We start from the raw sequence: 14592 nt of genomic DNA, 5'->3' as shown, positions 1-14592 counted from the left end.
GATGGGGCAGTGTTACACAGGTGTTGATTTTGTCTTTCATCTTGCATTAGCCTCATATACGCTCTGATTTGTACAATTTATTTCACAAGAGTTCTGAGAGCCAGGTCTGTGCCAATCAGTGGTCTGACAATCACTGTGGACATACACCATCCCCAGGTCACAACTTTAGCTGCTCTGCAGCCCAACTTGCTTGGGATGCCCAACTTAAGTCACTCGGGAAGATAAAAACCATCCCATCTCGGCTACATTATAACTTTGGGAAGACTGAAAATTAAACGAGATAGTGTAGCAAATTGAAACCATCCTGCTAAAGCTTTTATATCAAATTATATTTGTTAATTACAGTATATTTGATGGCTCAAGGGTTTTTAACATTTAAGAAAATTTGGCATTTTCATCAGATTAGTTATTTCAACTTGAAACCTACCGAATCTCTCAGTTTAGGATTAAATGGAAAAGTTTTATTAAATGGCCTTTTTAAAAGACTTTAGACTTTAGTTTGATTAAATTTACTAGATTGGTTTAAATACTGTTAGAAGAGGTGGCATTTGAAGGTTTAAAAAGAAGATCAGGGAACAGTTCTCAGAGCTTTCTGAGATGCTCTTCCTGAGTGGTTATCCTCAAATTTGCCTTGAATAATATTTCTCAATTCTTTCTTTAAAAAAATTTAATTGAAAAAAACTAAAAATTTAATTTGTAAGAGCAGCTTATAAAAATGCCTTTTTATGGCAGTAGACTATAAAAAAGATCAGAATCAACTAATTCAGTTACTCACAGATACCAGGGGTGTATGTGGTAAATGACGCGCTGGCAATACTTTGTCGTTTTCTGGAGGACCGGGAGAGAGGCCCCAACCTCACAGAAAACCCATCCCTCCGCCCAGAGTCCAGATAAGATGTCCTGGGTGCCTGAGGAGTGACGTGTGTGGGGAGCCCCTGCTGTTATTTTTGAAATGGCTTTTCTCTTGCTCCTTCCCCCAGAGGGAGAGCTCTGTTGAGCAGATCTGTGACAGTGCAGGGGCAGACTATGCGATCTGTATAGGGGACCTAAGAAAGTTAGTTTTAGGTTCATTTGTTGCTTTAATCATCTAATGAGAAGGGTATGACAGAAGAGGAGATGGTTGATGACATCACCAACTCAGTGGACATGAGTTTGGGCAAGCTCTGGGAGAAGGTGCAGGACAGGGAAGCCTGGCGTGCTGCAGTCCACTGCAGTCCACTGCGTCACAGAGAGTTGGACACGACTGAGTGACTGAACAACAATGTTGTCACGAAACCCAAGGAACCTAAGTAGAATCTTTGAGGACATTCTCCACCAAGATGTGGGCAAAGGTGGGTGTCATCGGCGGGCTCCCTGCCCAGCTGTGTTGGGGTGATTCTGGGTCAGTGTCTGAGATGGGGGCGGTCTCTGAATGTGGAGCTGCATGCGCTCAGAATCAGGAGACCCCTTGGCCGCTGGACCACCAGCGAAGTCCGCACTGTGCTCTTCTTCTCCAGGACGTGAGGGTTTGGGACTTTGAATTTTAGAATTTAATAGTGAAAAAGAGCACCCTGACCATCATTTTCAGGTAGAGAAAGCAAAGCCCACAGCAGATCCTCGGGAGCTGTCCACAGCCAAGGGCAGAGCTAAGGCAGACCCCCCTGCCTCGTTTCCCGTGGCCAACTCTCTGCTCAGTCCCCTCCGTGGCCAGCTCGGTGGGCACTCCTGCTCAAACCTGACACAGGCTCACTTGGCTCTTCCTAGACTCCATAGGCAGCTTCTAACTCCTCCTCTCTACAGCATCGTCGCCGTTGAGTCGCTCAGTCATGTCTGACTCTTTGCGACCCCATGAACTGTAACCTACCAGGCTCTTCCCTCCATGCGATTCTCCAGGCAAGAGTACTGGGAGTGGGTTGCCATTTCCTTCTCCAGGGGATCTTCCCAACCCAGGGATTGAACCTGGGTCTCCTACATTCCAGGCAGATGCTTTAACCTCTGAGCCACCAGGGAAGCTCCATTCATCTCCACAAGCAATCGCTTTTCCCAAAACTCGAGTTTTTAAGTAGGGAGTGATCGTTTGTCCCAAGATATACATCACATCCTTCCAAGTAAGGTTACATAAAGCAGAGGAACACCTTTAAAAGCTCTATTTTTCTGGGTCCTCTAAATAGTCTCCCAGATCCTCCTTGATTCTTTGTATTTCTTGATAAGAAAAAGGCTTATTAACTCTCATAGACTATTTCTCCTGGTGGGTTCTTCATGAAGAGGCAACAGCTTGTGTGGCTGTTCCTCAGTCTCTCTGGCTGCTCTGCACATATGATCCCAGGGATAGATTGGAGAAACCTGCTTTTCTGTATCTGTCTCCTGTCCTCCATCTCATCTAGCAAAGCAGGACAGGAGGGAGCTGAAGGAGTCACACCCAAATCTATACCCTTAGGACATAAGTCTGGCATATTACACAGAGAGAAAAAGGGCAACTGTTCCTGGCTCTCCTTACCCAGTCCCACTGCAGTGCCCTTGGGAATATCAACAAAAGAATGCCTCCCCAGATGGCTTCTGGGGGTGGGCCATGCCCCCTCCAGAGCCCCTGCAGGGGACGAGGTACTGAAGAAGGCAGACTGACCCCAATGGGCCCCAGGGCTGCTCCCCTTTCCTCCTGACCCGAAGAGCCAGGCCTCAAGGCTGGCCGCTCACTGCAATCACCTTGTAGTCTGTTCAACTTTTAAACATTTTTTTTTTTTTTTAAAGGGAGCAAGTACTTTCTCCCAGACCCAGGAAATTAGCAATTCTAGGGGACAGCCCAGGAGAGGGAATTTTTAAAGTTCTCTGGGTGACTCCCAGGCTGAAAAGTACCAATAATTCGATTTGCAACATTGCTTGAGAACAAAGGCTAAGGGGGCCACAAGCAGAGCTGGCCCAAGCTGGAGGGAGGGAACACAGAGACAGCTCCCGTGGGTAGGAGCCCCCATGGGTCAGGACACCATCCACCTACAGACACCGTTTACGCAGTCTGACTTGGCCAACACCTCCTGTCCAGTAGGACAGGGTGACAATAACTCAGGTCTTTTAAGAGTTACCGAGGGATCCTTTGTGTACAGAAGCTGCCTTCATGGTAGTACACAACACTGTAAATTCTACTTAAGCTGAAGCTAAACTTTAAGTTTCCTTTTTGAATTATTTATTCCTCAAACAATAAATGGTGAAACCCAGGAGGTGGTGGTGATTACGTGTGTATTGGTCAGGAAGATTTAAAAAATCCCCGCGGCAGCTGCTGCAGGAACCAACCACATGGATAAAAATGGCCGTCACGCAGCACGCCTCTCCTCAGGTCTCCTGGCAAGTTCACCTTGCCCCAGAAGTTGTCCCTTTACCCTCACAGTTGGTGGGTGCCTCCATCCCGGCTGAGCGCGAGGCCCAGCGAGGCTGGCGGGGCCCACACCCCGGTGGAGCTCAGCATGTCCAACTGTGCTCCCTGAAGCCACCAATTTTGGAGAACGTGCTCTCCTTTGTAACCACCAGTGCTTAACCCTGGCCTGGCCATCTGCCTCCAGCGCCCCCCACTGGGGCTCCCCCCAAGCTCCTTCTGAGGGTCCCTGTTCATCTGCTCCGCTCTCCCAAGCTCAGCCTAGAGGTGAGGGTTATGTTTCTGGACCATATCTAAACGTGTAACTGACACCACAGCTGGCCACATGCACCTCACTCACTACCTTATGGATAAGATTGGAAGAAGAGGGGAGAAGCTAGGAGCACTGTGGGTGCAGACCAGATGAAAACATCAACCCAATGGCAGACTAAACGGATTATCTAGGAAGTTCCTTGAATCTTCATTCAATAACTCCTAACCCGCGCCAGTTTTCTTGTTTCTGCTTTTAATTCTGCCATTTTCTCTTAATATTCAGGTCATAACAGAGACAACAGGGTTATTTTGTTTGCCAAATCCTGGCTAGGAATTCAGAGCATAGAAAGAAAACTACAGCAAAGAAAACTATAAATCTGCACAAGTGACTTTAGAAAATAGTTTAGTACAATTTTGTTATAAAACTCATTTACAGGAGGTTATTCACATGTACTTATCAAATTTGCTCCTGATAATACATGAAAACAGAACTAAATAAACCGTGCACGGTAATTTCAAGGCAAATCATATACAAAGAAATAAAACAAGATTTTAAGTAGAATATTTTCATGTTGAAAGAATTAAGACTGAAAGAAGACAGGGCACTTTCTTATAATGCCATGGTAAGGACGAAACTAACAGCTGTGGTTTTTCATCTGCAGATTAACCACCCATCAACAACACTGCTGTGACAGCTACATCAAGAAAGGCCACACAGTACATACGAAGTACTTCGTGCAAATACGTAAGTACACCAACTGGAACCACAGTGCATTTCCAATGCAATGTCTGGTATGACCATTTCTGCTGGGAGAGGCTGTCAGGACACACGTGCTCATTCGATTTTCTGATGTGCTACTTCTTGCATTCCCAGACTAGGTGGATGGTGAACCCAAAGGTGGACACAACGTGTGAGGACAGGCAACAAACCCTTCCTTAAATTCACGTTGTGTGAGCAGGGTGGGGAAAGCTCCTGGCCCACTTCTATAAGCTAACACCTTTCAGACTCTCTAAACCGTGACCACTGCAACTGTCTGCTAAATCAAGCATTCTACCAAGACAGGAGGAAAAGAAACACAGCAACAATGAGCTTTCTTGCCAAAGGCCAGGCAGGAAGCTTACAGAGCCCTGGCCCCAAGTAGGGCTCGGTCCGCCTCTGTGATAGGGGAGCAGGGGCTGACTCTAGGGACACAGCGCATGCTCCCCAGGTGACAGGCAGTATCCACACCCATCAGTAGAGGACTAGACACCAGTAGGAGGGACAAGGGGAACAGCGAAGTCGAGTGTTTAGACCTTTGGCAACCAAATGCTCTTTTAAAGCTCTTAATACTTTGCTTCAGTACAATTTCTGACGAACACAAAGCCCTTTCTGCTTAAAAAGCAGAAGAGCAGAGACACTTCAAAGGGTGCATGTTCACATTCAGGGATGTGGTCTCTACCCCCGAGTAGCTGGGGTGCTGCACAGTGTACACGCCCAACCACGGGTTCAAATGCTGGTTGGCTGTTAACACACGCTCGCGTCTGTGAGACTTCAGCATCACCGTGTCTGCAAGGAAAGCCAGGCTTTGAAATCAAGCAGCCCTGCCCACGTCCAAGTCTCCAGACCTCCACCGACCACAGCCACTTCCTTTCGCAGAAGCACAAGCCCTCTAACCAGACGCCCCACAAGAGCGCTGCATCTGCATCCGTTAAAATGGCCTCCAGACCAAGAGAAAACCTGTCCACGCTCTCCTTGGCTCTCAACTCCCAAGTGTCTGCACTGCTCTTCCAGCCTGCTCTTTTTAAGGGATGTCTCTTTCCTGTCCAAAATACTGTCTCAAGTCCCCAGGAACCCCTTGGGAAGATGGTGAACACCCAGTTTTCTGGGCTCAACCCAAGAAATGCACGCTTTCACACAAGCCATCTCGGCACTGATCTTGCACTTGGCAACCGCTGAAATTTCTAACCCACGAGTTGCAGGAAACTCATATGCTGGGGGCATCTGAATGACGTGTCAAGAACTATACTTTCATTTCACATTCTCCTAATTCACGAAGAATGAGAATTCTAGCTAGAGAACTATGTGCTCACTACTAGAAGATGAACTCGTCACAGAAATGCACTATCCTGTGTCAGGCTCTACAAAGGTCATCAGTGGAATTTAACTAGCATAACTTTCTGCTTCCCAAGTTTCTCCCAGAAGACTCTAGTTGCTTTTAAAACACACAATTAGAGGCCTCTGACCCACCAGCACTAAACTCAGCTCCTTGCCAGACTACCTGGACTGTTAACCATCAGTTTTGCCATAACAATGGTTTAAAAGACCTGCCCTCCTCACACCTTTTTTTTTTTTTAAATATATAAGGTTTGTTCTCTTGAAAATGATTAACATTTTAAGCAGGGGAAAGAAAAGCTGTCTACTGGATTAAATTTTAAAAGGATTTTGTTATTTGCTATACAAATATACATTCCAACTTCTACCACCTCCTCTCAAGGCTGACCTCCTTTTCTATAAGAACAAGAGATCAACACTGCAAGCCTCCTACTTCAAAGACATAATTACTGATACACAAATGTCCTCTGAAAGCTTTTGCAACTGACAAAAAGGACCAAGAGGCCCACATGTTATGATACATTTTGTTTTCCAACTCAACAAACCCCTTTAAGGAAAAAAGCAGTCTTATCTGGACAAGACAGCCGGCCATCAGAGGTCTGCAGCAATGGTTGTGGCTGAGCCTCTGGTGCTCGGCTGTACTACAAAACCCGCCTCTTCTTTGAGCTGCTGTCCTCCTCCAGGCCCCTCTCCCCCCAGTCTGAGTTCCTCTTCGTGTGGGAGCTCGCCCACCATTCCTCGTCCCCTGCACTCAAGGCCCTGGTCTCTCTCCTGTGGCCGAGCGCCCCCTCCTCCTGGTCACACTTCTTTTTGCTTGTGCAAGTGTCAGTACCAGCCGCTGGAGAGTCGCACTGCATGTGAGGTGTGTGGTTGTTCAGGGTGACTCCCTGCTGCCCGATGCTGCATGGCTCCTGGGGACTCCCAGGGCAGCCCGGAGCTCCCGAAGGAGGCCAGGAATGCTGGGGGCTCAAGGGCTGTGGCTCCCTGAGGCTTATTCCTTGGGCATCAAAGGCCAAGCCCATCCTCCGCAGCAGTCTCGGGTCCCGAAGCCGGTCCTGAATGGGTGGCCTTTCAGGATCCTTTGCAGCATCAGTGACTGTGGCTTCTTTGGAGTCAGAGGGTGAGTGGTATAGGGAAGAAGCAAAAGATGTCTTGCTGAGTTCACCATCTAGCTTGCTGCTGGGTAGGCCACCCTGGGGTCTGGATGCCTCTGGAGCAACAGCAGGAGGGTGAGTAAGGCTCCTCTGAAGTAATGGTTTGAGCTTCAGGATCTTCATTGCATCGTGTCTGTAGTTCTTGTCGCAAGTCTTAATAATGGCGCCACGCTTCTGCGCATCTTGAATCAGGTGATACCAATGTCTATTTTCCTTGAAACAAAGAGAAGGAAGAAAATTACATCCCCAAAAAACACTCATGTGCTTAGGAACAAATAGTAAGTATACCCTCATGAACAGATTCTCAAGAATCCATTACTTATCAGACAAAGCAGAAAGAAAAACTAAGATGGAATACAGAACAATCAAACACGCTGCTACAAAACACTCAGCACCACCTCTAAGAAAGAACTCCTGCCATTTGCCACTGCTACTTAAGCCAGGTGGGTGAATTAGCTGTCATGCAATTCTGTCTGCTGTCAGTAGCCTTGTGCAGCTATTTGAATTTCAGTTAATTAGAAGTTCACTTCCTCAGTCACACCAGCACATTTCAAGCCCTCTGCTACCACATGTGACTGGGGTTAGTGTCCTGGATGACGCAGACATAGGAGGGCTCTGTCATCCCACTGAGTTTCCTCAGACACTGCCTGCCTCCAGGAAGATGGCAGGAAGGCTCAGTTTCAGAAAGCTCTAACTTTTGAGTGCATGTTGATTGTTCTACAAACAGGTCCGTAGATGTCACCCAATTCCCAAAGGCTTCCCAAACTCCAACAGGCTAAACCATCTTAACCCACTGAGATACAATTCTAAAGATATCATGAAACTTTCTGCCTTTTCTAGAAGAGCTTTAAGTTATGAACAGCACATCTAAAGAAGGTGGAAAGAAAATCAACTCATGCGTCTCTCCTCATCAAAACTTGGGCTTCCTTAGGAGAGAGAGCATAGTGGAGGGAAAAACAATGAAGACTTTATGACAAAGGAAAGAGAAGAAAAAGGATGGCTACCAAAGAGCCATACACAACTTAGTGACTGAGCAACAACCTTCCTGTGGGCTCCTGCAATATACGTGGTTGGGGATATAGAGTTAGTGAAAGTCGTTCAGTTGTGTCTGACTCTTTGTGATCCCATGGACTATACATATACGGTCCATGGAATTCTCCAGGCCAGAATAATTGAGTGGGTAGCTGTTTCCTCCTCCAGGGTATCTTCCCAACCCAGGGATCGAACCCAGGTCTCCCACATTGCAAGCAGAATCTTTACCAGCTGAGTCACCAGGGAAGCCATAGTATTTATTTGCTGTGTGACCATGCTCAAGTCACTTGACCTCTCCAAGTCTGCTCCCTCAACTGGAAAACATGAACGGTTATTTTATTTAAATGACTCTGAAATGCACTGTTTTCACATTTTATCATTTCTGACTGTAGGGGGTCTTTGGTAGCACTCTACGTGTATGCAATCCTGGAGAAATTCACGGCTGGGGGACTACAAGCTCTTACCTTTTAGTCAAACCATTTTTAAAAAGAATAAGTCCTAGCTCTTGCCTGAAAATCTTTCCACAGACATCTTATATGACAAAGTGCCAGCACTACAACTTGGAAAGCAGGTGGCCTTGCTGTGATTTTTGCCGAGTTTGATGCACCTAAACATGGTGTTTAATCCAAGTCCTAGATCACAGAAAAGGTTCTGAGGAGGGGCTATTAGTCCTCATTCCACTCCCATAAGGGAAACTGGGCTGAAAAACCAAAAAAGGTGTCGGGGAAGAAGCCCAAGAAGAAACCCGTAAACTGGACTGGAAAGTCCCAATGACAGACTGGGAGCTTTTTCTCCTTGGTTCTGTCTGTCTCTAACTTCCCAGGGTGGGACAGCAGTGCTCTGCAAATTTGCATGTGGGTGACTCTGGGGGCTCACAGAGATGCCCTTGGTGGGGGAGGGATGTGGGACCGTTCTCTGAGAATCTATTTCCAAACCTCAGCTTCCAAACTTCAGTTTCCTACGTCCACCCTCCTGGGGCTTTCCTGCCCTTCCACTCCACCCTTCCCAGTCACCATCACAATTCCCACCCGTCCCCAGGCTGACTACAGAGCAAGCTGCCAGGGGAAAGTACAATCATCTGCGTGTCATATCCAGGGTTGCCCATGAAGGCTTCGGTAATCAGGGCACCTAAGACACACAGCTCTATAAACATTTACTTTTCAGGTTTGAATATTATCAGAATTCAACTGTATAAAAATAATCATTGTTAGTATGTTCTTCAACTGATAAAATATCAATTGTTAAACACTTTGATCCTTATGGTCACAGGAAAAATAATTTTTAAAAAATTTTTAATTTACATGTATATATATGGCTGGGTCCCTTTGCTGTTCACCTGATGCTATCACAACATTGCTTGTTAATTGGCTATACTCCAGTGCAAAAGAAAAAGTTAAAAAACCACCTTTATTTTGAGGTAACTATAGATTCACTATAGATTTGCTAAAGCCTTTAACTGTGTGGATCATAACAAACTGTGGGAGATAGAGATGGGAATACCAGACCACCTTACCTGTCTCCTGAGAAACCTATATGCAGGGCAAGAAGCAACAGTTAGAACCAGACATGGAACAAGAGACTGGCTCAAAATTCGGAAAGGAGTGCGTTAAGGCTGTATATTGTTACCCTGCTTATATAACTTATATGGCGAGTATACCACATGAAATGTCAGGCTGGATGACTCACAAGCTGGAATCAAGACTGGCAGGAGAAATATCAACAGCCTCAGATATGCAGATAATATCACTCTAGGGTGTTCACTGGAAGGACCGATGCTAAAGCTGAAACTCCAATACTTTGGCCACCTCATGCGAAGAGTTGACTCACTGGAAAAGACTGATGTTGGGAAGGATTGGGGGCGGGAGGATAAGGGGACTACAGAGAATGAGATGGCTGGATGGCATCACCGACTTGGTGGACATGAGTTTGAGTGAACTCCGGGAGTTGGTGATGGACAGGGAGGCCTGGCGTGCTGTGATTCATGGGGTCGCAAAGAGTCAGACACGACTGAGCACCTGAACTGAACTGAATGGCAGAAAGAGCCTCTTGAGGAGGGTGAGAGAGGAGAGTGAAAAGTGACAGTCGCTCAGTTGTATCCTACTCTGTGACCCCATGGACTGTATAGTCCATGGAATTCTACAGGCCAGAATACTGGAGTGGGTGGCCTTTCCCTTCTCCAGGGGATCTTCCCAACCCAGGAATCGAACCCAGGTCTCCCGAATTGCAGGTGGATTCTTTACCAACTGAGCAATGAGAGAAGCCTGGAGAGTGAAAAGGCTAGCTTAAAACTTAACATTCAAAAAACTAAGATCATGGCATCCAGTCCTACCACTTCATGGCAAACAGATGGGGAAAAAGTAGAAACAGTGACAGATGTTATTTTCTTGCGTTCCAAAATCACTGCAGACAGTGACTACAGCCATGAAATTAAAAGATGCTTGTGCCTTGGAAGGAAAGCTAGGACAAACCTGGACAGCATATTAAAAAGCAGAGACAACACTTTGCCGACAAAGATCTGTACAATCAAAGCTCTGGTTTTTCTAGTAGTCATGTACGGATATGAGAGTTGGACCATAAAGAACTGATGCACTGAAGAATTGATGCTTTTGAACTGTGGTGTGGAGAAGACGCTTGAGAGTCCCGTGGACTGCAAGGAGATCCAACCATTCAATCCTAAAGGAAATCAACCCTGAATATTCATTGGAAGGACTGATGCTGAGGCTGAAGCTCCAATACTGTGGCCACCTGATGTGAAAAGCCAACTCCTTGGAAAAGATCTGACTCATTAGAAAAGACCCTGACGCTGGGAAAGATTGAGGGCAAGACGAGAAGGGGGCGGCAGAGGATGAAATGGGTTAGATAGCATCACTGACTCAATGGACAAGAGTTTGAGCCAAGTCCCAGAGACAAGGAAGGACAGGGAAGCCTTGGGTGCTGCAGTTCATTGGGTTACAAAGAGTTAGACATGACTTAGTGATTAAACAACAATAGATTTACAGGAAGTTACCAAAAAAGTACAATCGTCACAGTTTTCCCAAATAGTTATGAAAAACAACTTTTTAAATGTTCAATTTATATTGTAAACTTTTTTGTGGCAGAAAAACAGAGGCTTTTAATTATGAAAATATATTCATTATCCCCACTGAATTGAATCCTAAACAGTACAGATGACAACTCAATTTTAAAGAGCAGAAAGAATAACATTGCTCTCTACCCCACTGGATACACTTAAAAGAGTGACACAATAGATTCATTCATATTAGCCTTATTTTAAAATGTCAGTATTTACAACATATTATGAACAAAATCTTTATCAATCCTTCTGATAAAAGATTCTCAGTATCAGCTTAAAATGGAGGATATGCAGCTTTTAAAAATTATTTCAAGGCGGTACCATACAACAAAAGCTGCAGACCCCAGACCTAGGGAAGAGCTGAAGGAGGAAGATGGTATTTGAACGCCCTCTGGTGGAACTAGCCAAAATAGGGGGAAATACTAATTTGGCTTTCCTTGTGGCTCAGCTGGTGAAGAATCCACCTGCAATGCGGGAGACCTGGGTTCAAGCCCTGGGTTGGCAAGAGCCCCTGGAGAAGGGAACAGCTACCCACTCCAGTATCCTTGCCTAGAGAATTTCATGGACTGTACAGTCCATGGAGTCACAAAGAGTCAGATATGACTAAGCAACTTTCACTTCACTAAGCTGTCAGGAAAGTTATGACCAACCTAGACAGCATATTAAAAAAGCAGAGACATTACTTGACCAACAAAGTCCGTCTAGTCAAGGCTATGGTTTTTCCAGTAGGCATGTATGAATGTAAGAGTTGGACTATAAAGAAAGCTGAGCGCCGAAGAATTGATGCTTTTGAACTGTGGTGTTGGAGAAGACTCTTAAGAGTCCCTTGGACTGCAAGGAGATCCAACCAGTCCATTCTAAAGATCGGTCCTGGGTGTTCACTGGAAGGACTGAAGCTGAAACTCCAATACTTTGGCCACCTCACGCGGAGAGCTGACTCATTTGCAAAGACCCTGACGCTGGGAAAGGTTGAGGGCAGGAGGAGAAGGGGACGACACAGGATGAGATGGCTGGATGGCATCACCGACTCAACCGACATGAGTCTGAGTAAACTCCGGGAGTTGGTGATGGATAGGGAAGCCTGGCATGCTGTAGTCCATGGGGTGGCAAAAAGTTGGGCACGACTGAGGGACTGAACTGAACCAAGTTAGCACTTCTCCTAAGATAAACCAAAGACTGTTAAAATTAGAGAAACTGAGTTATTACCCTTAAATGAGACAAAGCAGCAAATACACATTTATCCAGCTGTAGTTCACCCAACTAAGCTACACTGTCTGTGGACAAGTGGAACCTGACCCTTCTGGAGGAGCATTTTCTCTGACAGAGGACTCTGATGGCACTCATCTCTCAAGGGAAGCAGTAAGTGGTATGGCTCAAAGTGTCAGGACAGAAATTAAGATCCATACACACACCTGCAAACTCCCACTCTCTCTGGCATTAGGCTGAGCCAAGACCATATTAACTCAGAGTTTACTAAGGGCTGACCAATCCCACGATGTAGAAACAATTTCTTAAAGGTCATCCTGAGAGCACACTGTGACTACTTGGGTCCTGGGCTAGGATAAGAAGAACAGTCTGGGTGTCTAAAAGCTCCCATGAAGAAGCTGCTGGGGGAATAACAAGGTGGGGGTGAGGGGGTAAGAGGAACACTATTGTTTGTGACCTCAAAATCAATTCCATTTTAATGAAACATAAAAACAAAACTTCAACCCAGTATGAGTAAAAAGGGGCAACCTTTTGAGGTCCCTGGTCCTCTAGAATGTACCTACCACTAGGGTTCTCAAGTGTCCCAGGATGAAGAGGCTGTACTTGGCTCGTGTGATGGTGACATTCAATCTCTGCAAACTTGCCAGAAATCTAAGCAATAGAAGAAAAAAAAATGTTACTTCTTTGCACAGAATGACTTGGCAGTTTATTAGTGTACGTGAGATACAGGCAATATTTCAGACAGCTTTCCTTGGCTCCTTCTGCTTTAAAATCACAATGCTTTTGCACCCGTTCTCTCAACACAGGGGACCTGGCATATGGCAATTCTCATCAAAAACAATGAACAAACGATGTCTGGAGCTTTCCTTCAAAGTGATGCACCTATTTCCTATCAGTTCAGTTCAGTTCAGTTGCTCAGTAGTGTCTGACTCTCCGCGACCCCATGAATCACAGCACGCCAGGCCTCCCTGTCCATCACCTAATGCTGTGATTTTTAAGTCTTAAAACATTCTAAAAATATGACAGTAGAAAAATTACGACATACTGGGGAAAGGAACATGCCCCTGCAAAATATACTGGATTCAATCATCTACTTCACTCTTACCAAGTGAAAAAACAGATTCATTCTGTGACATGGGTTAATACACAAGGAACCAAGAAAAGCAGACCTAACAGTGGTCAACTACACAATTAAAAAAAAAAAAAACCTTCAGGACATTATATAAATTTTTATAATTGAGCAAACGATGGTACTCTCTAACAGTGATTAAAAATAGATCTACTTCTGGATTATAAACAAAGCAAAAAATCAAGGATGACAGTTACCCACCCAATTGAGCCTTGTGTGGCATTTGCTCTGACACATGTAACAATAACACAGTCTTTCTGACGACCCTGGAAGGCATCCACGGTATCTACTTCTGCTGCCCTATTAATGAAAGAGAAACATTTACTGAAAAACACAGCTATTAAAGCATGTCTATTCCCAGTAGAGAAGCCCTGTGCACATTAGCCATCAGTCTCTAATTCCATACCCCCCAGGCCCTGGCAACCACTAATCTTATGTTCTGTCTTTATGGACTTTTCTACACGGGACATAGCTAGCATATAAATGAAGTTATGGAATATGTGACCTTCTGTGTCAGGTTTCTTCCACTTAGCACGAAGTTTTCCAAGGTTTACATGTGTCACAAAATATATCACTATTTCATTCCTTCTACAACTGCGTATTTGCTTGTACAAAACCACAATTTACCCATATACAATTTCTGGAAGTTTGAGTTGTTTCTGCTTTCTGACTATCACGAATAATGTTGCTATGATCATTCATGTACAAGCTTTCCTGTGAACATTTTCCCAACACAGGTATGTATCTAGGAATGAAACTGCTGGTCATGTGGTGATTCTACGTTTTATGAGGAACTGCCGAACTGTTTTCCCCAAGGATTTACCATTCTATCTTCTCACCAGCAATGTACTGTCTCAATTTCTCCACATCCTTGCCAAAATTTGTTAATGCCTGTTTTTTAATGACAGTCATCGTGGTGGGTATGAAATGGTTATCTAATTGTAGTTCTGATTTGCATTTCGAGGCCTGGCGTGCTGTGATTCATGGGGTCGCAAAGAGTCGGACACAACTGAGCAACAGGACTGAATGATAAATAATGTGGAATACCTTTTAGTGTGCCTGTTGGATTTTCACCTTTTGAAAAATGCTATTCACATTTTTCAACAAAATAAGACATATTTTATCATCCAGTTGTATGAGTTATGTTCTGGATATAACTCAGATACATAATTTGCAAGCATTTCCTACCATTCTGTGGGCTGTCTTTTCACTCCCTGACAGTGTCATCTGAAACAGAAGCTTTTCATTTTTAGGAAGACCAATTTAATTTTCCTCTGGTTACTTGTGCTTGGATATCACACCTAAGACTGC

General features: G+C 45.1%; 1 protein-coding gene and 1 non-coding gene across 6 annotated transcripts in view; both read right to left on the bottom strand.

Moving 5' to 3' along the window:
* Positions 1-1917: 1917 nt before the first annotated feature.
* On the bottom strand, positions 1918-1989 carry TRNAS-GGA (transfer RNA serine (anticodon GGA)). The gene has a single exon. It is a non-coding gene; the product is annotated as a tRNA-Ser (tRNA).
* Positions 1990-3981: 1992 nt separating this feature from the next.
* Positions 3982-14592, bottom strand: part of SETX (senataxin) — an 84283-nt gene continuing 73672 nt past the window's right edge. For all 5 annotated transcript variants that reach the window (XM_088841056.1, XM_088841054.1, XM_088841058.1 and 2 more), the window contains 3 exons: positions 13483-13581; positions 12716-12803; positions 3982-7054 (listed from right to left, as the gene is read on the bottom strand). In XM_088841056.1, the coding sequence (XP_088697182.1) occupies positions 6329-7054; positions 12716-12803; positions 13483-13581 (913 nt within the window). In that variant the 3' untranslated portion in view covers positions 3982-6328. The remainder of the gene's footprint in view (positions 7055-12715; positions 12804-13482; positions 13582-14592) is intronic.

Source organism: Moschus berezovskii, chromosome 11, assembly GCF_049115385.1.
Source record: "Moschus berezovskii isolate FMDL1 chromosome 11, NW_MosBer_1.0, whole genome shotgun sequence".
Lineage (NCBI taxonomy): Eukaryota > Metazoa > Chordata > Mammalia > Artiodactyla > Moschidae > Moschus > Moschus berezovskii.
The sequence above is the reverse complement of the archived record's forward strand: the minus strand, read 5'-3'. Positions and strand labels throughout refer to the sequence as shown.